The sequence below is a fragment of the Pavona decussata genome, unplaced genomic scaffold (genome assembly GCF_977016875.1).
Source record: "Pavona decussata unplaced genomic scaffold, jaPavDecu1.1 SCAFFOLD_45, whole genome shotgun sequence".
NCBI classification, from domain to species: domain Eukaryota; kingdom Metazoa; phylum Cnidaria; class Anthozoa; order Scleractinia; family Agariciidae; genus Pavona; species Pavona decussata.
In genome coordinates, this window is record NW_028145467.1 from 1,572,724 (window position 1) to 1,598,501 (window position 25,778).

Consider the following 25,778-nt stretch of genomic DNA (forward strand, 5'->3'; position numbering starts at 1 on the left):
AAAAATGATAACAGTAGTGGATCATATATGATGTTTCAGTAAAGCTATATCAATCTATTGTTCAATTCACCTAATTCTTTGTTGTACTTGCATGCCAAAAAAGACTTTTTAAAATTCTTGTCTGTTTTGACTGATGGTTTGCACTGGTTTGATTTGGTTGAAGGGAGTTCAAGGATTAAGTGCCAGAGAAAGGAACTGATTTTGAACCATAAAAGATTGTGTTGACCAATGGGATGACCATGATTAGTTTTTCTACTAGATATTATTTTAGTAATATCACAAACTGCAAATAATTGATATCTTATTGTACCTAGGCCTTGCAAATTTAAGCTGTGTATTTACATTCACTGCCTTGTTTGTATCGCACTTATAGGACTCTGATATGGCAAGCAAACCATACCCAACACAGCCAGACATCCCGCACAGTCAGCATAGCCCAGCTCCACAACCCGACTACAGCCAGTTTGACTTGGTACGAGCCACGCAATATGGGGTCTTTGACAGATGTGTTCAGTTGATTGAGAAGGAGGGTGTAGATGTAAATACCCTTGACAAGGAAAATGTTTCAGCTCTGCACTGGGCAGCGATCAACAACAGAATAAGAATTGCTGAGTAAGTGGTCTTGTCCTCATTACAGTATGTTGACGTGGACAGCAGAAACAGTGTTGGACCATGACCAAGTGCAGTGTTCTTGATAGCTCAGTTGGTAGAGCACTACAGTGGTATCACAGAGGTCATGACTTCAAATCTTGTTCAAGCCTGAAATTTTTTCAGGCTTTGCTTTTTGCAAACTGCGTATAAGCAGTGCATATCTGCTTGCAATGGTCATTCAGTTATTCATTCTTTACTCTGCAGTTTAAGTATGTGTATTTCATTTATATTTCACTTCCAAAATGAAACAGTTTGACATTGTATCCTAAAAATATTCAGTATCAATTTTATTTTAAGCGCTGTAGTTCACGTTAGTCTCTGAGTGCCATGTTAATTATAAAAGAAGTGGGAAAACTGGGAATGCAATGAGTCTGCTGTTTTTTTTTTTTTTTTCATTCATTCAATGTAATAAAATTATTGCACAGTAAATGTGTTATTGAGAAAACTGTGGGGTATTTTTTTCAGAAAATATCCATACTTATTTAAGGATAAAAATTAGCAAGAAAACAAACGCTTTGATGTGGCCATGACATCATTTTCAAGTGACAAAATAAAATTCAAAGTGACTTAGTATATACAGTGCGAGGTAACAAAAACTTAACAACAAGTATCATATTTAGCATTGTAAGTTTGCATGCATCAAAACTTTTTTTTTTTCGCTAATTTTTATCCTTAAATGTCTTTTGAAATCTATTCTAATTCGAATATCCATTTTCCCAATGGAAGGTTCCTTTTCAGGCCCTAAAGCTGTTTGTAAGCTTTGACAAATGCACACCTGATTCAGTGCTGGAGGAAATAAAGCTTTTGTTAAACCTCCACTGACTGTTCATGTTTATTTCTGAGCTGGTATAAGCCATCCTCAATATCTCCTTACTCCTCTCCATATGTTTCTTATGATACCATTTGGGAGAATTCATTTAAGCATCAAGAGATCTTTGGCTATGTTTTTCTTTGCCTCATGAATGGTATGTTTGACCAAATAAAAAATGTTGATCACCACTGAGGCTTAAAGAGTAGAGGCTGTAACATGTTGTACTTTTTTTCCTCAAGGTATTTTTTGTCTAAGGGTGCTGTTGTTGATCAGAAGGGTGGAATTTTAAATGCAACACCATTACATTGGGCTGTCAGGTGAGAACTCACTTACTTGTTTATACGATACTAGGGGAGCATTTTTGTGGGGACATTTTCCAGATATTCCAAAAGCAGAATACCTCTTACTAAAAATTAAATAATTTAATATTATGTTCTTCTACTAATTAAAACATTAATAAGAACTCAGTTCTTTTACTTTGGCAATTTGGATATCTTTTGTTACAGATTTTTCAGTGTATTCCTCTTTCAGAATACACAGAATGTGTCCCACAAAAATGCACCCCAGGTTTATAATATTATTTATTATTTTGTTTTGTTGAATTATTTTGTTGCTTGCAACATGTTTCTGTCAAATGTTTTGTTGTCTGTAGCAGTCAGTGTAATGTAGGAGAAGTTAAAATTATTGATGTTTGATTACAGTTAAATTAAATAAGGTAACAATCTGTTTTTCCCTCCCACCTGCTAGAGGAAAAGTCCAGGATAAAAGATATTCCTAAAATAATTATTTACTTTTTATAGTCACTGTGTAAGTGGCAAAATTGCTGACTGCTAGCATATTTTAGAGGACTAAATACATTAATTTTTTTTGATAAATTATTTTAGAATGCTTATTGCTAGTAAGATAATTCATTGAAACCCAAGCCTGTGTTGTACAAGTACATTAGCTAGTTCACCCAATGTGAACTTATATTTATCTCTTTCAGACAAGGACAACTTGAAATGGTTGTGTTTCTCATGAAACACGGTGCAGATCCCTCATCACTCGACATTGAAGGTAGAAAGCTAAATCCAATCATCCTTTACTAGCCTGACTGACAGCATTTTCTCCGTTTTTTTTTTAAGACATATTCAAATGTTAAATATTATTGTCTCTTACTTATTTGTTCATAAGCAACTGAAAATAAATTATAAAAATGAACAATGTTGCGGTGTTGTCATGACGACATTATCAAGTTCGAAACGTTGTTCCTTTACTCAATAATTGTTGATTGATTGGTTTGTTTGTTCCTTGACAGGTTGCAGTTGTTTACATGTCGCTGTACAGCATAGTCAGACAGGAGTAGTTGCTTATTTAATTTCAAAAGGAATGGTATGTCTGCATTCGTTCCCACAAGAGAATCTCTTATTGTGCTTTGAACTTTAAAATGTGTGGACCTAATGATATCTTCAACATTCATTGATGATTCCAGTTCAATCTTTTGGGTGCTACCTTCTTGTGGTGAACAATGTTTATTACTGGCATTGTTCAGAGTGGTTCCGACTTTTGAGCCTGACATAAGATCCCAAAGCGTGACCTTGCAAATGAATGTAATAGACCCTTCTCCAAAATGGTGGCAACAGATTTGAATGAGTTAAAATTGAGCTGAATGAAAAACTGATACCAGCACTGGAAAGAGCACCTTTACTTTAGTAACGTTGCAAAGTTTCAGCATGTTAGGTGTTATATCAGCTTAGGAAATGTAAGATGAAATTTGACAAATTTACAGATGTTTGTATGACTGGGGGTATACGCCATGTACTGCTCTGTTATGCTCTGATGACTCCATACAAATCCTTCTAATTTTGTCTATGTTCCAAACGTTAAGAACTGAGACAAAATTAGAAGGATTTGTATAGAGTCATCAGGGCATAACAGAGCTAAAATCTCGCCCCCAAATTGCAATAAGATGCTGATTTTTGGCAAGTAGGCATTTTTCATCGTACTCTTTCCGAATATACTAACAAATCCCGTAATTTCAAAAATTGAAATATTTGTGATGTTACAGTTTGGGACTCTATGGAAGCCACTGAGAAGGTTCTAACTTTTGTTTGACCCTTCAAGTGTTTTTCAAGTTGTTGAAATAATGAACTGGATCTGTTTTTTACAGGATGTTGATCAGCTTGATAGAAATGGAATGACACCACTCATGTGGGCTGCCTACAGATGTTTTGGGTGAGTGTAATTATTAATAATAATTTTTACACTTTTAAGCTGTTTGTCAAATCTGTATTTAATGTTAACATAAATGGTAGCACCTAACTAGTTAAATAAACTTTTTTTTGGAAATAACTTTTCTATACTTGCGAGGACTGTATCACTCCACTCTTTTAATACTGTCATGTTAATACAATCAAAATGTTCATAATCTTCTTTCTCTCATGTAAAACACATTTAGTAAAAAAACTCCTACTCCAAAAAATACAACACTCAAGTTACAAGGTCTCTTGTTACATCAATAATCTGTCAATTACATTCGCAATAAGTGCACACTTCATCGTCACTAGATGCAGTATATTTTATACTTGAATTAAAGCATGACCAGATCACACGTGTTAAAATGCACTGCACAATATTATTGTTTCACAATTTTATTTCCAGCATTTCGACAATAATCATCAAGTTCTAAGTTACACTGTACTAATTTATTGTTCATGTATCAAAATAGTCCTCACTCATAGGCGTGGTCTTTTTAATGCTTGGTGTAATTTGTTGACAGCTTGGAGCTAACAAGAATGCTCATTACAATGAATGCCTCGGTACCTCTGGCTGACAAATTCCATAAAAATACAGGTAAGGTGTAATGTTGAGCACTATCAACTGGGGTTTTATTATAAGCCGGGACCCAGGCAGTGGCACCCATTTACTCTGAACATTGGACCTGCCTGACACTTAAATAAAGTTGATAATGATGATGACCATGACAATGATGTTGTCTGTGAGAAGTCTTCCGATATAAAATCATTAATTAGTGTAGATAGTATACTTGATATGACATATTACAAGCCACTGTTGGGGTGTTCAATCAGCCCTAGTTATGACCTAAGCACTGCACAGTTTTAGCTCCTGTTAAGGCGAAGGCCACCAACTCCACTCACAGAAATGCATCTTTTCTTCTTATTTTTCACATTAAAAAGTATAATGATTATGTTCTTTCTTACAAGAAGACAGTGTAAAACAATCCATCCCAGTGACAAAGTATATACAGGGTTGTATGGATCCTGGAAATTCTGGAAAGTACTTGAATTTTAGTCTTTGACTAGCATTTTACAGGATTGGAAAGTCCTTGAAATATCTAGGTCCTGGAAAATCCTGGAAAACTGTAAACTCCGGAAAAAAAGTTTTTTGAAAGACATTGAGGACCAGCCAGATGAGAAGATCCTGGAATAAAACTTTCTGAAGCTTGGCAAAATCCTGGAAATTTGTTTCTGAAAAAGGATGCAAACCCTGTATATATAAAGGCCTGCCTAGCTATAATATACCCGTTCACAGACTTGTAGTTACTGTACTTATGGCTATGCTACTTGTATTAACAGCTTTACACTGGGCTGTGATGTCAAATAATCACAATGTCATTAGAGCACTTCTAAAGGCTGGAGCCAGCATGGATGCTTTAAATGCTGAGGTACATAAATTATTAAGCTGTGCTTTTCTCGCCCCCAGAACCGTCTGAGTGTCCAGGCTGGTAGGGTACTGGCACAAAAAAAGGGAGTGCTTTGAAGATGAACAATTTTCTATTCCTAGGTTCTGGGACTTCATGTACAGTGTTTAACAATGTAGTGGTGGCTGTCCGGCTGTAATGCATCAGATTGTCATGTTTCAGGAGTGTTTTTGTCAGACTGAAAGTTCTCTGGGGACTACATACATGAAGACCGCAAGTCCTAGAATCTAGAACTGGAAAATCATCTGTTTTCAGAGCCCCTGGGCATTTCTTGTACCCTGACCTCTTCAGCGAAAAGACTCAAAAGGCTCTGGGGACGAGAATTTATTTTTAATTAGGCAAAGTTCACGCAGACTATACATGAACTTGTTATAGTTTATTTTATACACGCTATATTCTAAATACAAGGTCAGAGAAAGGAAATTACACAAGTTTACAATATTACAAAAGGTGTAGAAACTAACTGAGTTACATTAACTTAGCGAATGCGTAAAAGGATCCAAATAAATTTTTTTTATATTTGCCTATTAACTTGACCTGTTACTCTAGAAAAAGATACCATTTGGTAGTGAAGGCTTCAATATTGTTACCTTGAACTGCTCAACTGACTGTTGTTCTAAGCAGCACTGGGTAGAGTGTGAATTTAGCCTTGTAGTATTAAGTGGCACTTTCTCTAAGAACGGTCCACTGCGTTTCGGGTCGAAAAAAAGTTTGCCCTCAAACTTTGCCCACTAAATCATCTTGGGTCACAAGTAAACGAAATGACTTTAGTTTTCGGAAATACGTTAAAATATATTTTTTACAGGCTACAACAGTCAGAGCGTTCGAGAACCTAAATTTGAGCGTGGCGAAAGTAGGAAGTTGCATAAAATTGAAGAGCTCGCTGCTTGAAAACCACAAAACGCCAAAAAAATTCATTATAATTCCTAAGTCAAGTGTTCCTTCAAAGGTATGAAATGCATGTTTATTTTGATTTGTTTTAATTTTTAGGGTCACAAAAATTAATATTATTAATCCTCATTAGAACGCTTTCTGAAAACCGGTGAAGGTACCCTGTCTTTGCCGGCATTTATTTCACAAGTCCAGACTGACCCTGACTAAATTCCAACTGAACTTTGCTAAACAGATGTTAGGAAGCATAGAAATATAAAAATACGTTGCACTTTTTAGCTTCCTTGACTACAGCGACTTCGTACTTTTGGTGCTTTTTCGAATGTGAAACCCGCATTATGCAAATGAGGTTGTTGATCAAATTCAAATTGTTGTAAATCAAAACATTCTTAATCGCTAAATTTCACCATTCTAAATTCACTTCACCAAAAAGCACACAAATATAAAAGCAAAAACGGTTTTACCCGTTTAAAAATGCCTAAAACCCTGATGAATTATTTAGTCCTGATCTCTGAATGCTATGTAAAAAAAATCGTAAACATTGAATATGCTAATTGCGTTGTGTGGGAAACTTAGTCCTATGTAAAAGTAATCTTTCTTCTCGCTGTTTTCTACTGGCAATTTTCAATTTTTTTGAAAAGTGCTTTTGAAAAATTTGTACATGTTTTTAGTATAAAAAAACTTGAAGAAATACTTCAGCTTTAAATGGATGAGCACACACTGTGACATGACCTGCATTGAAATCGACAACACTTGACTTTTTTTTAAATCAATGTTGTGTCACACTCTGGGTTATTTCTTGATTGCCTTTTTATTTGCTAAATGGCAACTAAAAGGACAATGCTAACAAGACCATCTTATTTTTCCCTGATCTACGACCAACATACAGAATGATTTGATGAAGAGAGTTTTGTTTTGCCGGATATGGCATTTTAACGACATAACTCCCGCACTGAAGTAGGTCATAGGTCAAGGTCTTTTAAACTTCTCAGTTTCCTTCCTTATTTTCTCTCAAATGATTCCATTCACCTCCACTATGAATACATTGTTACATTTTATTCTCATACAAGATAAGCAATATTCAACACCTTATAATTAAAGCTTACTGGCGTGTAACTACTAACTTCTGGAATCTGAGATCCGAATTTGACTTGCTCAATTTACATGAGCAATGACGCCGCCCAACAATTACACAATCCTACCTTGTAACAGTGAAAAAGCGAGAGATATAAGCAAATAAAATATCTTTGGTTTCTGTTCTTGTCGAGTTTAAAATATGGACTTCCTTTGCGGAAGATGGCTTTTTCGGTATTTTCGGGCTCAAATTACCTCATTAATGAGAAGTTGTTCTCTTTCACTTTTGAAGCTTTATTTATGAACAGCCATATTGATAGTCGATTTATATTTGGCCCGGCGAATACAAGGACCTACAAACTTGGACAAAATAAAGGGAAAAATTAGCCCCCCATCCTCCCCTCAAAATCAATCAGTACGAATTCGCGTACAAAGCAAAACGTGCCATGTTTCAATCACTGGAAAAAAAAAGGGGGGGGGGGAGAAAGGCTGGTTGTCCAAGATTGTAGCTATCAATATGTTTGTTGAGACTCGCAATGCGTGCCAAACAAAACCCCGCCAAAAGTAGACACTGAAAATGCCGCTCAATTTGATCATTATAGCCATTTTTTTAACGCGATAGCCGTTTGTACAGAGACTGGCGTAAATGAGGCCTGCAGTATGGAGTAAAAGATTCTTGACACAATGGCAGGGCCGTCCCTCATGTTGTTATTATGATTTATCTCATGACGATCTTATAGTCCGGTCTTTCTCTATATACCTACATTTGTTGGTAGATATTTCACAAAATAACTCACCTCAAGCCTGGATTGGTTGTTTGTACAGATTCCTTTTCCGAAGTTGCATGTAAGATCTAAGGCGTATCATTCACAGAAGCATTGTGTTGGTTGCGGCAATTGTTGCAAATATCGTATTTGGTCAAAAAGAAAGTCAAATTACTCAAGGAAAGTTCTAGAACTGACTTCGGACTTATTTCTCGTGTTCGGGCTACTGCGCTACGCAGTCTAAGAGGCGTATGTGAAAGTACCTCATGAACATTCTTATCGGGGGATTTTGCAGTACAATTTCGTTTTAATACGCAATTTTTTTGTGGGGGGGGGGGGAGGGTGGTCTTAACCCCCCAAAGACGATAAAATTGTACAATTTTTATTATAATCACAGAGAACTTCGCGTAATTGAGAGGGAGCACTTGTTCGAGGATTTATGGCATTTTAGTGGACTGCCTGTCAACTAGCTTGGAGTAGTTTTAAAATTACACTTACACAAAAACAACACAGCATGTGGGATTTGATTCACCTTCACTAGGAGGAGAGCTCGTGTTGAATTTTCAGTAATAATGACTTTAAAATAATTACAGAAACAATGAGGCATTACACTAGAAATATCATCTACGACAAAAAGTGCAAGTTAGAAGCTTTATAGCATTTGCGGCCAAGGGCCTGGAGTGAAACTCTCAGAGCAAGCTAACAGCTAACTCTACCTATGACCAGAGTCCGCTGGGGTTGCAAACGGAACGCACACTGCACGAAAAAAACGCCTTTGCGCAAATCAAATGTGTGGTCAAAGTCTGTCAAAGGCCACCTTTGATTACCTTTGATTCGAATCACAAGTGACAAAGGCTGCATTTGAATCACACGCGTCAAAGGTGGAGTCAAATTTGATTCGAATCAAAGATATTTGTAAATATATCACATATTTGATCCACCTTTGTAGCGCGTCAAAGGCGGAGTCAAAGTTGTTTGATTTCAATTTGACGCGCGTCAAAGGTAGGGGTTAAATACATTTGAACTCACATTCGATTCGAGTCAAAGGTATATGCATAGGCGTCACATATTTGACGTATTTTTGATGCGCATCAAATGTGTTGTCAAAAATGTTATATTTGACCTCATCTTTGATACGAATCAACAAAAGAGCAAACAAAAGGCATTTTAACGACATAACTCCTGCACTGAAGTAGGTCATAGGTCAAGGTCTTTTAAACTTCTCAGTTTCCTTCCTTATTTTCTCTCAAATGATTCCATTCACCTCCACTATGAATACATTGTTACATTTTATTCTCATACAAGATAAGCAATATTCAACACCTTATAATTAAAGCTTACTGGCGTGTAACTACTAACTTCTGGAATCTGAGATCCGAATTTGACTTGCTCAATTTACATGAGCAATGACGCCGCCCAACAATTACACAATCCTACCTTGTAACAGTGAAAAAGCGAGAGATATAAGCAAATAAAATATCTTTGGTTTCTGTTCTTGTCGAGTTTAAAATATGGACTTCCTTTGCGGAAGATGGCTTTTTCGGTATTTTCGGGCTCAAATTACCTCATTAATGAGAAGTTGTTCTCTTTCACTTTTGAAGCTTTATTTATGAACAGCCATATTGATAGTCGATTTATATTTGGCCCGGCGAATACAAGGACCTACAAACTTGGACAAAATAAAGGGAAAAATTAGCCCCCCATCCTCCCCTCAAAATCAATCAGTACGAATTCGCGTACAAAGCAAAACGTGCCATGTTTCAATCACTGGAAAAAAAAGGGGGGGGGGGAGAAAGGCTGGTTGTCCAAGATTGTAGCTATCAATATGTTTGTTGAGACTCGCAATGCGTGCCAAACAAAACCCCGCCAAAAGTAGACACTGAAAATGCCGCTCAATTTGATCATTATAGCCATTTTTTTAACGCGATAGCCGTTTGTACAGAGACTGGCGTAAATGAGGCCTGCAGTATGGAGTAAAAGATTCTTGACACAATGGCAGGGCCGTCCCTCATGTTGTTATTATGATTTATCTCATGACGATCTTATAGTCCGGTCTTTCTCTATATACCTACATTTGTTGGTAGATATTTCACAAAATAACTCACCTCAAGCCTGGATTGGTTGTTTGTACAGATTCCTTTTCCGAAGTTGCATGTAAGATCTAAGGCGTATCATTCACAGAAGCATTGTGTTGGTTGCGGCAATTGTTGCAAATATCGTATTTGGTCAAAAAGAAAGTCAAATTACTCAAGGAAAGTTCTAGAACTGACTTCGGACTTATTTCTCGTGTTCGGGCTACTGCGCTACGCAGTCTAAGAGGCGTATGTGAAAGTACCTCATGAACATTCTTATCGGGGGATTTTGCAGTACAATTTCGTTTTAATACGCAATTTTTTTGTGGGGGGGGGGGGAGGGTGGTCTTAACCCCCCAAAGACGATAAAATTGTACAATTTTTATTATAATCACAGAGAACTTCGCGTAATTGAGAGGGAGCACTTGTTCGAGGATTTATGGCATTTTAGTGGACTGCCTGTCAACTAGCTTGGAGTAGTTTTAAAATTACACTTACACAAAAACAACACAGCATGTGGGATTTGATTCACCTTCACTAGGAGGAGAGCTCGTGTTGAATTTTCAGTAATAATGACTTTAAAATAATTACAGAAACAATGAGGCATTACACTAGAAATATCATCTACGACAAAAAGTGCAAGTTAGAAGCTTTATAGCATTTGCGGCCAAGGGCCTGGAGTGAAACTCTCAGAGCAAGCTAACAGCTAACTCTACCTATGACCAGAGTCCGCTGGGGTTGCAAACGGAACGCACACTGCACGAAAAAAACGCCTTTGCGCAAATCAAATGTGTGGTCAAAGTCTGTCAAAGGCCACCTTTGATTACCTTTGATTCGAATCACAAGTGACAAAGGCTGCATTTGAATCACACGCGTCAAAGGTGGAGTCAAATTTGATTCGAATCAAAGATATTTGTAAATATATCACATATTTGATCCACCTTTGTAGCGCGTCAAAGGCGGAGTCAAAGTTGTTTGATTTCAATTTGACGCGCGTCAAAGGTAGGGGTTAAATACATTTGAACTCACATTCGATTCGAGTCAAAGGTATATGCATAGGCGTCACATATTTGACGTATTTTTGATGCGCATCAAATGTGTTGTCAAAAATGTTATATTTGACCTCATCTTTGATACGAATCAACAAAAGAGCAAACAAAAGGCATTTTAACGACATAACTCCTGCACTGAAGTAGGTCATAGGTCAAGGTCTTTTAAACTTCTCAGTTTCCTTCCTTATTTTCTCTCAAATGATTCCATTCACCTCCACTATGAATACATTGTTACATTTTATTCTCATACAAGATAAGCAATATTCAACACCTTATAATTAAAGCTTACTGGCGTGTAACTACTAACTTCTGGAATCTGAGATCCGAATTTGACTTGCTCAATTTACATGAGCAATGACGCCGCCCAACAATTACACAATCCTACCTTGTAACAGTGAAAAAGCGAGAGATATAAGCAAATAAAATATCTTTGGTTTCTGTTCTTGTCGAGTTTAAAATATGGACTTCCTTTGCGGAAGATGGCTTTTTCGGTATTTTCGGGCTCAAATTACCTCATTAATGAGAAGTTGTTCTCTTTCACTTTTGAAGCTTTATTTATGAACAGCCATATTGATAGTCGATTTATATTTGGCCCGGCGAATACAAGGACCTACAAACTTGGACAAAATAAAGGGAAAAATTAGCCCCCCATCCTCCCCTCAAAATCAATCAGTACGAATTCGCGTACAAAGCAAAACGTGCCATGTTTCAATCACTGGAAAAAAAAAGGGGGGGGGGAGAAAGGCTGGTTGTCCAAGATTGTAGCTATCAATATGTTTGTTGAGACTCGCAATGCGTGCCAAACAAAACCCCGCCAAAAGTAGACACTGAAAATGCCGCTCAATTTGATCATTATAGCCATTTTTTTAACGCGATAGCCGTTTGTACAGAGACTGGCGTAAATGAGGCCTGCAGTATGGAGTAAAAGATTCTTGACACAATGGCAGGGCCGTCCCTCATGTTGCTATTATGATTTATCTCATGACGATCTTATAGTCCGGTCTTTCTCTATATACCTACATTTGTTGGTAGATATTTCACAAAATAACTCACCTCAAGCCTGGATTGGTTGTTTGTACAGATTCCTTTTCCGAAGTTGCATGTAAGATCTAAGGCGTATCATTCACAGAAGCATTGTGTTGGTTGCGGCAATTGTTGCAAATATCGTATTTGGTCAAAAAGAAAGTCAAATTACTCAAGGAAAGTTCTAGAACTGACTTCGGACTTATTTCTCGTGTTCGGGCTACTGCGCTACGCAGTCTAAGAGGCGTATGTGAAAGTACCTCATGAACATTCTTATCGGGGGATTTTGCAGTACAATTTCGTTTTAATACGCAATTTTTTTGTGGGGGGGGGGGGGGGAGGGTGGTCTTAACCCCCCAAAGACGATAAAATTGTACAATTTTTATTATAATCACAGAGAACTTCGCGTAATTGAGAGGGAGCACTTGTTCGAGGATTTATGGCATTTTAGTGGACTGCCTGTCAACTAGCTTGGAGTAGTTTTAAAATTACACTTACACAAAAACAACACAGCATGTGGGATTTGATTCACCTTCACTAGGAGGAGAGCTCGTGTTGAATTTTCAGTAATAATGACTTTAAAATAATTACAGAAACAATGAGGCATTACACTAGAAATATCATCTACAACAAAAAGTGCAAGTTAGAAGCTTTATAGCATTTGCCGCCAAGGGCCTGGAGTGAAACTCTCAGAGCAAGCTAACAGCTAACTCTACCTATGACCAGAGTCTGCCGGGGTTGCAAACGGAACGCACACTGCACGAAAAAAACGCCTTTGCGCAAATCAAATGTGTGGTCAAAGTCTGTCAAAGGCCACCTTTGATTACCTTTGATTCGAATCACAAGTGACAAAGGCCGCATTTGAATCACACGCGTCAAAGGTGGAGTCAAATTTGATTCGAATCAAAGATATTTGTAAATATATCACATATTTGATCCACCTTTGTAGCGCGTCAAAGGCGGAGTCAAAGTTGTTTGATTTCAATTTGACGCGCGTCAAAGGTAGGGGTTAAATACATTTGAACTCACATTCGATTCGAGTCAAAGGTATATGCATAGGCGTCACATATTTGACGTATTTTTGATGCGCATCAAATGTGTTGTCAAAAATGTTATATTTGACCTCATCTTTGATACGAATCAACAAAAGAGCAAATCCAATTTTTTGTGCAGTGGCATCGCGACGGACGGATAGATGGATTCTCCTTCCCTCGCTTCCTATAAAATCTTTTCTTTTCTGTACAGTTTTTTCCTTCCGACTTTCATGCACAAGATCCTATCAATTCATTTTGAGCAACATTGATAATGCCCGGCTTTTGAAAATTAATAAATCACATGTTTTACAAAAGCGAATTCAAGTTTTTCTCATTACTGCATGGAATTTTTTTTTTCGAACTGTAATAAAATAACAGCTTGCACTTCAACAGATAAATGGCTCAAACAACTTCTAGTCGACCTATCATTTTTTTCGTGGTTCAGAAGTTTATATTATCTATGTATTGAGGAAGGCACTTTACGTAGAGGGATGTACAGGCATCCTCCTTCTAGTTGACTTGTAAATTTCAGTGTTTTGTGATTTCAGATGGCAGTATGCCAAACTCAGCGACATATTTTATTTCTTAAAGGACCTTCAAGCTATGAATAGCAACTGAATGGCGTCAGCAAAGCAGGGAAATGTAATACTGAACGAAAAAATTAGTAATGAAAATAGGTTTCTTAAAACCTAAATACTGTTTAGCAGACAGACTAATTTGCATTAAAATTCCCCGCAAAGTATCTAAAAATCGGGACAGAATAATTCACAAATTTTAGGCATTTTAAAACTATTAAAACCGTTTATGCTTTTTATTTTGTGTGCTTTTCGGTGTAGTTAATTTAGAATGGTGAAATTTAGCGATTAAAAATGTTTTGATTCGTAACTGAATGGAATAATTTTAGAGAAAATCAGGAAGTAAACTGAGAGGGTTAAAAGACCATGACCTATTATGACCTTCTGCAGTGCAGGAGTTACGTCGTTAAAATGCCATATCCGGCAAAACAAAACTCTCTTCATCAAATCATTCTGTATGTTGGTCGTAGATCAGGGAAAAGTAAGATGGTCTTGTTAGCATTGTCCTTTTAGTAGCCATTTAGCAAATAAAAAGGCAATCAAGAAATAACCCAGAGTGTGACACAACATTGATTTAAAAAAAAGTCAAGTGTTGTCGATTTCAATGCAGGTCATGTCACAGTGTGTGCTCATCCATTTAAAGCTGAAGTATTTCTTCAAGTTTTTTTATACTAAAAACATGTACAAATTTTTCAAAAGCACTTTTCAAAAAAATTGAAAATTGCCAGTAGAAAACAGCGAGAAGAAAGATTACTTTTACATAGGACTAAGTTTCCCACACAACGCAATTAGCATATTCAATGTTTACGATTTTTTTTACATAGCATTCAGAGATCAGGACTAAATAATTCATCAGGGTTTTAGGCATTTTTAAACGGGTAAAACCGTTTTTGCTTTTATATTTGTGTGCTTTTTGGTGAAGTGAATTTAGAATGGTGAAATTTAGCGATTAAGAATGTTTTGATTTACAACAATTTGAATTTGATCAACAACCTCATTTGCATAATGCGGGTTTCACATTCGAAAAAGCACCAAAAGTACGAAGTCGCTGTAGTCAAGGAAGCTAAAAAGTGCAACGTATTTTTATATTTCTATGCTTCCTAACATCTGTTTAGCAAAGTTCAGTTGGAATTTAGTCAGGGTCGGTCTGGACTTGTGAAATAAATGCCGGCAAAGACAGGGTACCTTCACCGGTTTTCAGAAAGCGTTCTAATGAGGATTAATAATATTAATTTTTGTGACCCTAAAAATTAAAACAAATCAAAATAGACATGCATTTCATACCTTTGAAGGAACACTTGACTTAGGAATTATAATGAATTTTTGTGGCGTTTTGTGGTTTTCAAGCAGCGAGCTCTTCAATTTTATGCAACTTCCTACTTTCTCTACGCTCAAATTTAGGTTCTCGAACGCTCTGACTGTTGTAGCCTGTAAAAAATATATTTTAACGTATTTCCGAAAACTAAAGTCATTTCATTTACTTATGACCCAAGATGATTTAGTGGGCAAAGTTTGAGGGCAAACTTTTAGGGAAAGTGCCACTTAATATCTTAAATTATAAATTTTAAGTTATTTTTATGTTGTCCACAGGGCCAGTCTCCATATGACTTGGCAAAACAAAAGAAAAGCAAGTGGATTTTGATGCAGATGAACTTAATGCTTCAAGATAAAGGTCAAGGAAAGCCAGCATTTTTACAAGCTTTAACAAAAGACAAGGTAAAAGCTTTCACCTAAACAAATCAAACCCAACAGATCTTGCAAAGTGAGTGCCAACAGGTTGTCAGATCATAGAGAGTCTTCTGTGTGTAGTCTTGAATTCCCCATTGTGAATTTAAAGTCTGAAGATGTTGTCAGTTCTCAGCTTTAAGAATTTTTTCAATACTTTGATCATAATAATGAATACAAAACTCCTGGAAATTAGAAGACACACTACTGTACATAATGTACAATAATTCAAGTTGCAAATGGTCTGGATAATAGGAGGCAAGTAAATGTTTTGAAGAAATGTTAAACTTAAAGTTGTTGTCCATTTCTTAAAAAAATTCAAGTTGCATAACACGGTCAACAATACGTTTTAAGGGTGCAACAGAGAGGGGGCCTAACACCAAAACAAGATGCCTATACTGGCATCTATGCGAGATGCATTTATTCCAAGTGTTTGCTTCACAGATTTATAAAACTATCCTTGCTAATGGAATAGTTTGAGTCACGACGATCGCGTTACGTTGTTTCCCTTGTGTTTCGTAACTCAGACTTTCACCGGAAATTTCTGAAATTCCATTACGATAACGTAAGCTTCTCAATGATCTCTTTTCAGTCTCGCTTCGTGGTCTAAGACTGTCAAACAAAGCACGATACCTTCACCAGGAATTCTCCAATTTCCACCGTTTTAAAGGTCGAGTGCTTCTTAGAAGTTATTCTTTCGATTTACCGTTTGAAAATTGTTTATTTTCTGTTTTAAAACGGCACACTTGAGTCCACAACATGTTAACAATATGGCGCCACCAATTTAATCCAAGATTAATGAATAAATCAAATGATGCTTTGACGTCACACAAGTAGGGGTGAGTGGGTCCCCTCTCTCGCGATATACGTGACAAGAATGGATTTTGATTGGCCTGCTTTTGTTGAAGACAATCAGAACAATGCATCCCGAGTAGGAGAGGGGAGAAATTAATGAATAAATTAATGTACCGATTTGTGGCTACGACGACGAAAAAGAAATCAACCCATTTTTAGACACGGTATGCCCCTTCAGGGCATCCCGCGTAAAGAATAACCTCCAAATAGGCAGCTTGATAGAGATTTTACGGTATGTCGAAGAACCATAAGCTGCATTTTAAAGTTTGTAAATAGAAAGAGGAAAGGAGATATAAGGTGAAAAAGAGTTGTAGGCTCCTGCTGTGAAACAGTTTTTAAACTCCTTACCAATAAATTGTAAACCAGTGTCTCTCTGATTGCCAACTCTGTAGTAGAGGAAGGTGAAGAGATTTTATCACCACTGCTTGGAAAACTAAACTGGCTAACTGTTCTTGTTCACAGTCATATTAATAGCAGGGAGGCCATTGTTAACTGCACTCATCTGTTAATAGGGTGTCTGTGCGCAGTGCAGTAAATAGATTTATCTGTAGTGAGCAGAGATAATCTGTTTTGATTAGACATTTGGTACATATGTTGCAGCAAGAAACACAAATTACATACAGTTAAGTCATGATTTTAAAAGTAACCTTTGCTCTGGTCCATTTTTCTAGGTCACTCAACGTTATGTCCAGATTGGGATGCCTTTCTTTGCATTATTTGCGGTTGGTGCTGTTGTGGAGTTTTCCTCGTCGTGGGTCATGTCTTTTCCTCTTCTGTGTGCTGTGGGAGTAATAACTTTCTATATGTTACAGTAAGTGCTAATACTCTGTGGATTGATGTAAGAAAGTAGACAGTCATACAGTGTTTAGTGCTGATACCAAGGAGGTGAGGGTTGGTGGGGGTAATTGGAAGCTGGCTAACATTCAGTGGTCTTTGCCTACAATATAACGCCCCTCACCACTAGGTGTTACATGTAAGTCTACCAAAAAGTTGACCAAATAGGTCATTCTGAGTTGCGTTGAACCTCATTATGAAAGTGAGGCTAAGTGTAGAGCTTTTCATGTGAAAATTAACTAATTTTCTTAAGAGAAACTACACATGAAGCCTCGCTTTCATAGTGAGGTTCAAAGTAACTCGGAAGTGGCCTATTGTTGCTAGATTAAGTTAAAGAGTTTTGTGGCTTTTTTGATATTAATACAAATGTACAGGCATTTTCTGTCTCCCGCCCCTTAGGTAGAAATTATAGGGTTAACTTAATTTCTGACCCATATTGCCATCACCAGTACTCTGTCTTCTTAGTGTTAACCTTTATGGGTGTTATCAATAGAGGTATTTTTGTCAAGCAGACTTGGGAAAAGAAAAACCTCTATCATTTGAAGGGCTGTGTCAAGACTTAAAAGTCGTTTGGGTTGGTTATGCAGTCCTTCTTTTACTCACCAGGTTTAATACATAACATCACCTTCTTTCAGGGGTTAAGCACGCTAATTATTGTAATAATTACAATAATTATTGGTGTTGTTAACAGTTGCTGCTGTTTACTCGCAGATTGTTCATGTTAAACTATAAAGATAGCAATACTGCAGTGTTTGGTTGGACTCTTGCCACCAAAGCTTATCTTTACTACGGCATTATCACTGTTCATCTGCACTATATCCTTTCTAACTGATTTATTTTTACATTCAAGCACACCAATATTGTAGCTGTTAAAATAATTATTAATGTTCCAGTTTTCCTCAGAGAGGGCTTGAAAGGCAAACTCATGTCACTCTCTCCTGGTTTCAGTCCACAGGATGAAGAGTTACCATTACATGGTTTACTCTTATGTCAATAAGAAAAACCTCTATCATTTGAAGGGCTGGGTCGTGATGAATGATTTATTTCAGCTTGCAACAAATGAGTAGTTCCAGAAATTTCAAAACGCAGCACGTGTTTTATCGGGTCTAAAACCACTTAGCTGCACCTCGTGGTTTTAAATCCAGATAAAACACTGCTGCTCGAGTTTAAACATTACATCCATCCCCAACATATATAGAAGGAATTGGAGATTCCAGAGAGAAGGGGAGAGGGTCTCAAGGCCAAAAAATTCAGAAACAAAAATCAAATACCTTTTCCAGGAAAGGCATTATCTGCTGGGTAGGGTAATGCCTTTCCCGAAAAACATGCCCTCTACACTTCTTACGAACACAAACAACTTAAAAGATGCCAGGTTTTAAGCTGCAGCATAAGACAATGAAATGGATCAAGCCTTTTAACTGAGCTGGAATTAGCTGTGTGTCCGGTGTATAACAATTTTGTCTAATGCACTTGGCAACAAAATGATTCACAAATGTACATAATAGTTGTTATTTGTACCAAATTTACTTGATTAACTTTTCAAGCCTCAATAGTGATCATCATTGAATTTCTCTTTACTGTTACCACTTGATCAAACGTAAAATTCATGGAATTGGAATTGATCACTGAAATAATACAAAATGTCTTGATCTTTTTACAAATGCTGCCATCAAGTAACGCGGCAAATAAATTTCAAATAAAATAAAAAAAATTTAAAAAAGTGACAAGGACATGCAAGTTGTTATGGTGGGTTAAGCACTCCCTCAAACAATCACCTGCTTGGTGTCTAAAAACTAATTTATTACACTTACCACTAAACGCTAACCACTAACTACTTTATTTGGTCATTTGGTAATTTATTGTTTGCGATGAGTCTTAACTTGGTTTTACCTCTATGGTTTTAACTTTTATTTGTGTCACTAATAATTTGTGCTCTGCACTAGTAAGAATAACTTGTCGTGATAAATAATTTATTGATAGTAAACTACAAAACATGGTAAATTAATAATTAAAAAAGCTCACTACAACAACTATTACTATTTCTACTAAGAAACTGCTTCTTCTGCTGCAGCTGCGCAATGATGTTGGCTATGGCTACAACTACTGCCGCTGCTGCTGCTGCTGGTACTGCGACAGTGACTGCAGCAGCGACAGCAACTATGGCTATTACTACTAACCGCTCCGCTACTGCTTCTAACAGAATTTGAGATTTGCTCAGTGTGAAGTGAAGTGTCCAAAAATGCAAGCCCGTTTATTAACATGAAAAGTCAAAAAATGTATGAAAAGAAATAATCTCCTAGGGAGCTCATTTAAGGAAATATGGTATTTTTTGTTTGCACATGACATTTCCATTCACGTTGCCGTATTTAGTGCTCTTTTCCCTGTCTGAGTTCAGCAATTCCTGTAACCCACTTTTTTGTTTGCAGATTTTTTAATGGGTCTCATCCCTCAAGCCTTGTACCCATGGGTGTCTATTTAGCTACTAAAATCTTCAAGTATACAACTTGGTTTCTCTTTTTCTGGCCCTATATCCTTTAATAAGCTGTAACTTAATTAGATACCGATAATCTCCTTTCAATTGCCTTCTCACTAATATGTCTGCTGGGATAGATACCATTAAATGGAGTTTAAGTCCTGCAGTATGCAGGATGTTTGTCCCATGAACCTAGTTTAATGGCCTTAGCTCCCACGAGTCTCCTCTAGCTCAGTGGTAGAGCATCCGAACTACTAATCGGAAGGTCTTAGGTTCGACTCCTGATAGGAGCACTCGGAATTATTTTTTCCGAGATTGCCTGTGTCATTACTGAATAATACATCATTCTCATGGAGTTAAAGTTGTACCTTAATTTAAGTAAATATTATTTACCAGAAGGTAAAGCTGTCTTCTGGGGTGAAGTAAACTGAAGGATTGAGAAACTGGTAAATAGAGTGGTTTCCAATTGAGTGTCCTAAAACCAAAATCAAAGTAATTCTCTGGCCAATCGCAACAGATGTAAACAACACAACGAGCCAATCAGAATTCAAAGGAAATACATTTAACTGGTGCCAAGTGCAGGAAAACAAGTGCAGCGAAAACATGATTGGTTTTGGTTTGGATTCCCATTGGTTGAGAAAGTGGCGCGAGTTTTGTTAACCAATCACAGAGTGTAGTAATGCAAAAACCAAGCAAATGCACAATTACTTTCGACACTTTGCTCAATTGAAAACCGCTCTCTGCAGTTTATATGTGAAACTTTATAATAAATCATTGTAATAATAGTTTGTTGTTACCAGTTTAAAGTTAAAATATAAGATATAATAATATTAAACATAAGATTCGGGCATATCATAAAATACTAATTATTAAAATACCAATCTTGGTGAAAAAGTACATGACTTGTATTATTTAAATATGATTGGATATCTGCAGTATTGCAAACGTATTTAGGTAGGGCAGATGAAGAAGTGCATCAAAGAATGTCCGAAGTGACTTTCTGCATTAATTTATTTTTTATGTTTTTACTCAGTGATTTTGTGTGAAATTTTCCTTAACCATTTCCTACATGTAAACACTCCGACAATCTTAGCACTTTTCTTTGTAAACACCATTGGCTTGTACTACTGCTTCTACAAGGCTTGGAAAGTAGACCCTGGGTATGTTCAAACAACAACGACTGAACAGCGCCAGGTAAGGTACACCTGACTTGACTAATCTAATCCTGAAAGGTTGTAATATAAAGCCTTCTTTGCTGTATGTGGAATTTCTTTTTCCAGCGTCATCTTCACACTTCTCAGACGAGAAGAAAAACGTGTTGTAGGAATCAAACCTATGTCCCCTGATTAGTTGCCATGCGCGATAATCACCACACTACAACATGGCCACTTAACAAAGTGATATTCCCACATCTTACATGTCCTTGTTTGTTGTGTTCTGTTGTTGTTGCTTTTGTTTATTTTTATAGGTTTACATACAATCTATTATTTGTATACAGTTGAATCGCGCGGCCTGCTTTATAGACACCTCATTACTATGGACAGTTCTCTTGGTCCCACCCTATACATTTTTCTTAAAATAAACCCACATAATAAGGACATTCTGGTTCCAAAGGTGTCCGTAATAACGGGGTTTGACTTTATATAAATTAGCATTTTGTAAGCAATCAGATAGAGAAGTTGGTTGAATTGTTTGTGGAGGAAGCTCTAAAGTGTTTGACTCGGCACTTACTCATTCCAAATGGGATTGAATTAAATTCATAAAGAAGTTTCCAAACACAGTCTGACTGAGACATGATGTAATGGATTAAGGGGGCAGTCATGAATGAGACGATTGCTCACAGAAGTTTAAAATAACACTGTAATGCAGTAAGAACAATCATACAGAATGTCACTGATGTTGAATTGGATTTTTTTTGTTTTTATTTCTCCTTGTAGACTATTATAGAACTTGTAGAAAAGAACTCATTCAACTTTAATAAGTTTTGTTCGACTTGCCTTGTAAGTATATGTTGAGATGTTATTGATTTGTACTACAGAATTGTCTCAGAAATCATCAATCATCTTACTAATTTGTGCAATGTAAACTGACCATGTGCTATGTCATGATTCCTCTTTCAGCTTAAGAAGCCCATCAGATCAAAACACTGTTCTGTTTGTGATAAATGTGTGGCCAAGTTTGACCACCATTGTCCATGGGTGGAGAACTGTGTCGGTGGGTACACTTGATCAGGTTTATTCTAGGAAATAGCTTCTGATCGATGTCCTAGTCCCCCTCATAAATTTCCAAGGGGGCAGGCTTTTTCAGCTTCTAATTTCCCAATCCCCTTAAAAATTCCTAGGGGTCAGGTCTTTGGTGGATGAGAAAATGTGTGTCATATTTGTTCATCACAATAATATTTTCCAAAAGTAATCTTGTTCAAAAAAAGTTATGTAATAAATCAAACTCGGGACACAGTGTCTCATCACATATCAAACACCGAACATACGACCCGTAGCGGAGTATTTTTGACGAACTTCGAGGTTTTTGATATTGTGATGAAACACTGTGACGAGTGTTTCATATAACTTTTCAAACAAACTGATTTTGAAGGGGGGATTAAGGATGCAAGAACGACGAGTTTTTCGTCAGATATCCAAACACGTCACAGTGCAGGGCACTTTTTTGAGTGAGGGTAGCGCCACTTGGCTCTCCATTTTATTTCCATTTCCAGATCCTGACATTGCTTCAGAGGAAAGACTATATGCCATTTCCCATACCCATTTTTAAACTTGGCTTTCTGAATCTACACCCATTTTCACACCTGAAGGCCACAGTTCTGAAGGGATAAAACGCAGTTTCCAATATGGATTCGCATATTTTGGTTCTTCTTTTTCGCTTTCAGTCGATTGAAGATGAAAACAGATAATTACGTCCGAAAGCTCTTCGGATGGCTAAAACCATGGAGATCTGGTGTACACTAAAACTACTTGCTTCTTCTTTAAAACAGGTTTTGGAAATCACGTGTATTTCTTTTGGTACTTGTTTTTCCTGTTTGGTATGATTCTCTGGTACATCTATGGAGGAACTGTCTGTAAGTCAAAAGTCAGTTATCAGAAATATGTTCCATATGCTTTTTGGATTTGGTAGAGCGGTTTTCATTTGAGTGTCTGAAGTAAGTTCGCATTTGCTCTGGTTGTGCTGTACTTCACTCTATAATTGATGAGCAATAATTACGCCGCTTTTTCAACCAATCAGAAAGAAAACTTAAATCAATCCTGATTCGCTTGCACTCGTTTTCCCTGCGCTTTGCATCGGTTGCATTTATATCCTTCGAGTTCTGATTGGTTCATTTCGCTGTTTACGTCTGTTGTGATTGGCCAGAGTAATTACTTTGGTTCTGGTTTCACGTTGTTACCAAGCACAAAGAGCAATAGCCATCAGTGCTTAATTAGTTCAACCGTGCTGTAAGAAAGAGTTTTTCAAACAAAGTACGGGACAAAAAGTATTGTCACTAGTTAATTTGAAATTCGCTAGGAAGCCGTGAAAGTTTCAAAGCGCTGCAAATAAAAACGCTACTGCCTTCTAAATTTATTTAATCTCTTGAGTAATTGGAGAGGGACCCTGCGATTGGTTGGGAGCCATTTTTTTTTCACTTGTCGAAACATGCAAATATTGACATGGGTTATTTTCTAAAAGAAGAGAATTCTAAATTGCAAATGCAAAACCCTGTGATGTGTTGATTCACAGTGTGTTAGCACTTAACGTGTTGAGATACATTTTTTATTATTTGCTTTCCCTACTCCTATGGGATGAAGAATGTTTAACTCCCACCCCACCCCCACGGTCTACTCTTTATTAACTCCTGCTCTTTTCTATTCAGATTATGTAAAGGTGTGTGGTCCCTACTCTGAGGGTGTGTGGAACGCTCTTACTCGAAGCGCCCACTGTGCTCCTTGGGTAACCTGGGGTTATTTGAACGCCTTGTTTCACTGCATGTGGGTCGGCGCACTCTTTATCTGTCAGTGTTATCAGGTACGCAATTCTCTTTTGTATTTTGCCTTACTTGGTAGATTTTCGCAGACAGTCAGTTGCTTTATTCTCCGCTTTCCTCTCATGTTTGTTTCAGAAGTTAGCTAACGAGGTCGAATTTCGTAGACAGTCTATTCCTTTATTCTCCGCAATCCCCTCAAATTTGTTTTAGAAATTAGCTAATGATAAGTTGAGTTGTGATGCCGTTACGAGGGGCTTAAGTGCACTTCGCACTTTTCTGTTCTTTCTGTGTGAGCGCTGAAGCTTGGAAGAGCGAAAGACTACCGAGATGGGAGAGGTGGGTGTCAAGAGAAAACAGGAGAAACAGCGAGGCATGGATCCGCTCCCCCCACCCCATGTTATTCACTCTACTCTCCACCCCCTCAGGAACGTTTTACCCTCCACAGATTTCCAAGATAATAGCTCAGTTAACTCAGCGATCGACATTAATTTGCAATAGCTTTCAAGACTGTTCATAGTATTTTACTCTGAACAGTTTTGAAAAGCAATTGCAAGTTAAATTAAACATCGACGTGAAGGCTAACACTCGTTGATTTAGTTTTTTTTTTGTTTGTTAGTTAGTTTTTTTTTTACTTCGCCTTCTAAAATAAAACTATAAACAGAACATGACATCGTAAAACAGAAAATAAACAAGTACTGGGTAAAGGCAGGGTGACCCCATCACTCGAATAAGATAGTAAAATATAGTAAACTAATAACAACACGAAATAGGCTCTGAAAGTTTGCGCGGCATATTACATTTCAAACAGACAGATTTCCAGGTTCTAGGGTCCTCAATATCGAAGCGCGAAATAAGTATATCTTTGTAGTATGAAGAGAGCAGAGATTTAAATTGGTTCAGATTTACATGTTCATATCTTAACTGCAGGGGAAGAGCGTTCCAGGTTCTAGAAGTTCTTACAAAAAAAGAGTGCTGATAAGTAGAAGTGCGGCATTTCTTTGGTCTGGAAGATTTTGCATTGCTAGCGCTTGCTCTAGTAACCCTTGTGGGAACAATGCGTTCAGGGAGCACGTCATGTGATACACAAACAATACCATTGGTGGCGTCAAAGAAAAAGACCAAGTCCAAAAACTCGTGCCCGTAGCAGATAGGTAGAATATCAATTGACAAGAGCCTGTCTCTATAGCTTTCCTCACATAGGAAGGGTAGATCTAAAATAAACTTTGAGGCGCGTCCAGCAGGCGCGTCGCTGGACGCGTTCGATGCGTCTTATGAGGTCTAAACTGAAGGCTTTCCTTAAGATGTCCTTATTAATGAAGGATTTCAGTTAATCAATGCGAATGTGAGCAGGAAGGCTAACTGATTGAAAACTAGCAAGAGAAGATGAATCCTCTCTTGAAACTAGTGAATGTTGCTTTAAGGAGTACCTCTATTAAATATTAAAGAAACCACACTGTATGGCGGTTTCTTATCATGGTGTTTAAAAAATGTTGGCCAAATCTCAGTCCTGATGTTGTTCAGCTTAAAAGAGGTTCTTGTACTGTAATAAAGAATGTAACAATAGACTTTTCCTGTTGAGGTCATTCGATACTTCTGGTTTTAATTTATGTCTCTCTCCGCTAAAACATCATCTCTTGGTTTTAAGTTATTCTGGCTTGGTATGACGACCAATGAACGCTTGAACATGACAAGATACCAGCATTTCATGGACGGTCATGGAGCCCCACAGACTCCATTCAGGTAATTAATTAATTAATTAATTAATATTTTGTATTTCTGAGTGAGAGTGCGTCTTTGTGCGGAAATGGTCTCGCTTTAAAAATAATCTCTCACAAAATCTGTTGCATTAACAATGTATAAGAAGTGTAAAACCTAGAATACCTTGACTTGGAATGTGTGATTATATTTTATTATATGTATATACTTTTTGTTTATTTTAGTCTCGTACCTTTCTGTTTTTGGTCACAATATTTGTTTTCTTTGTTTAGTCATTCAAATTAGTTGCATCTGTATTTTTGTAATTTGTTGCATTTACAATTGCTTTGTAAATTGTAAAATCCCTTGACTTGAAATAAAAAAAAAATTAAATTAAATTAAAAAAAAAGGTTACAGTGCGTAGGAAAGGAGTGGAGAAGGGCATAATATAGTTAATTAATTGTATGCCCTTTAAAATTACGATACAATATTTGTTGATAAAAAATGAAAAAATAGAAAAAGGAAGCCTAATTATAAATAGAGGAGAAGAAAGACAGAAAACGTTCTACAACGTCG

The 25,778-nt window shown here is 37.0% G+C and overlaps 1 protein-coding gene and 1 non-coding gene across 4 annotated transcripts in view; both read left to right on the forward strand.

Moving 5' to 3' along the window:
* LOC146482612 (palmitoyltransferase ZDHHC17-like) overlaps positions 1 to 25,778 on the forward strand; it is a 30,404-nt gene that overhangs the window by 1,353 nt on the left and 3,273 nt on the right. For 2 of the 3 annotated variants that reach the window (XM_085107046.1, XM_085107048.1), the window contains exons 2-17: positions 374 to 612; positions 1,702 to 1,779; positions 2,448 to 2,518; positions 2,760 to 2,833; positions 3,612 to 3,676; positions 4,221 to 4,294; positions 5,038 to 5,126; positions 15,238 to 15,363; positions 16,899 to 17,038; positions 17,773 to 17,876; positions 20,604 to 20,728; positions 21,472 to 21,534; positions 21,655 to 21,748; positions 22,524 to 22,607; positions 23,397 to 23,548; positions 25,153 to 25,247. In XM_085107046.1, the coding sequence (XP_084963172.1) occupies positions 374 to 612; positions 1,702 to 1,779; positions 2,448 to 2,518; positions 2,760 to 2,833; positions 3,612 to 3,676; positions 4,221 to 4,294; positions 5,038 to 5,126; positions 15,238 to 15,363; positions 16,899 to 17,038; positions 17,773 to 17,876; positions 20,604 to 20,728; positions 21,472 to 21,534; positions 21,655 to 21,748; positions 22,524 to 22,607; positions 23,397 to 23,548; positions 25,153 to 25,247 (1,673 nt within the window). Of the gene's footprint in view, positions 1 to 373; positions 613 to 1,701; positions 1,780 to 2,447; positions 2,519 to 2,759; positions 2,834 to 3,611; positions 3,677 to 4,220; positions 4,295 to 5,037; positions 5,127 to 15,237; positions 15,364 to 16,898; positions 17,039 to 17,772; positions 17,877 to 19,487; positions 19,589 to 20,603; positions 20,729 to 21,471; positions 21,535 to 21,654; positions 21,749 to 22,523; positions 22,608 to 23,396; positions 23,549 to 25,152; positions 25,248 to 25,778 lie in introns of all 3 variants that reach the window. The other variant, XM_085107047.1, reaches the window with a different exon arrangement.
* Trnas-acu (transfer RNA serine (anticodon ACU)) lies at positions 19,755 to 19,827 on the forward strand. Its single transcript has one exon. It is a non-coding gene; the product is annotated as a tRNA-Ser (tRNA).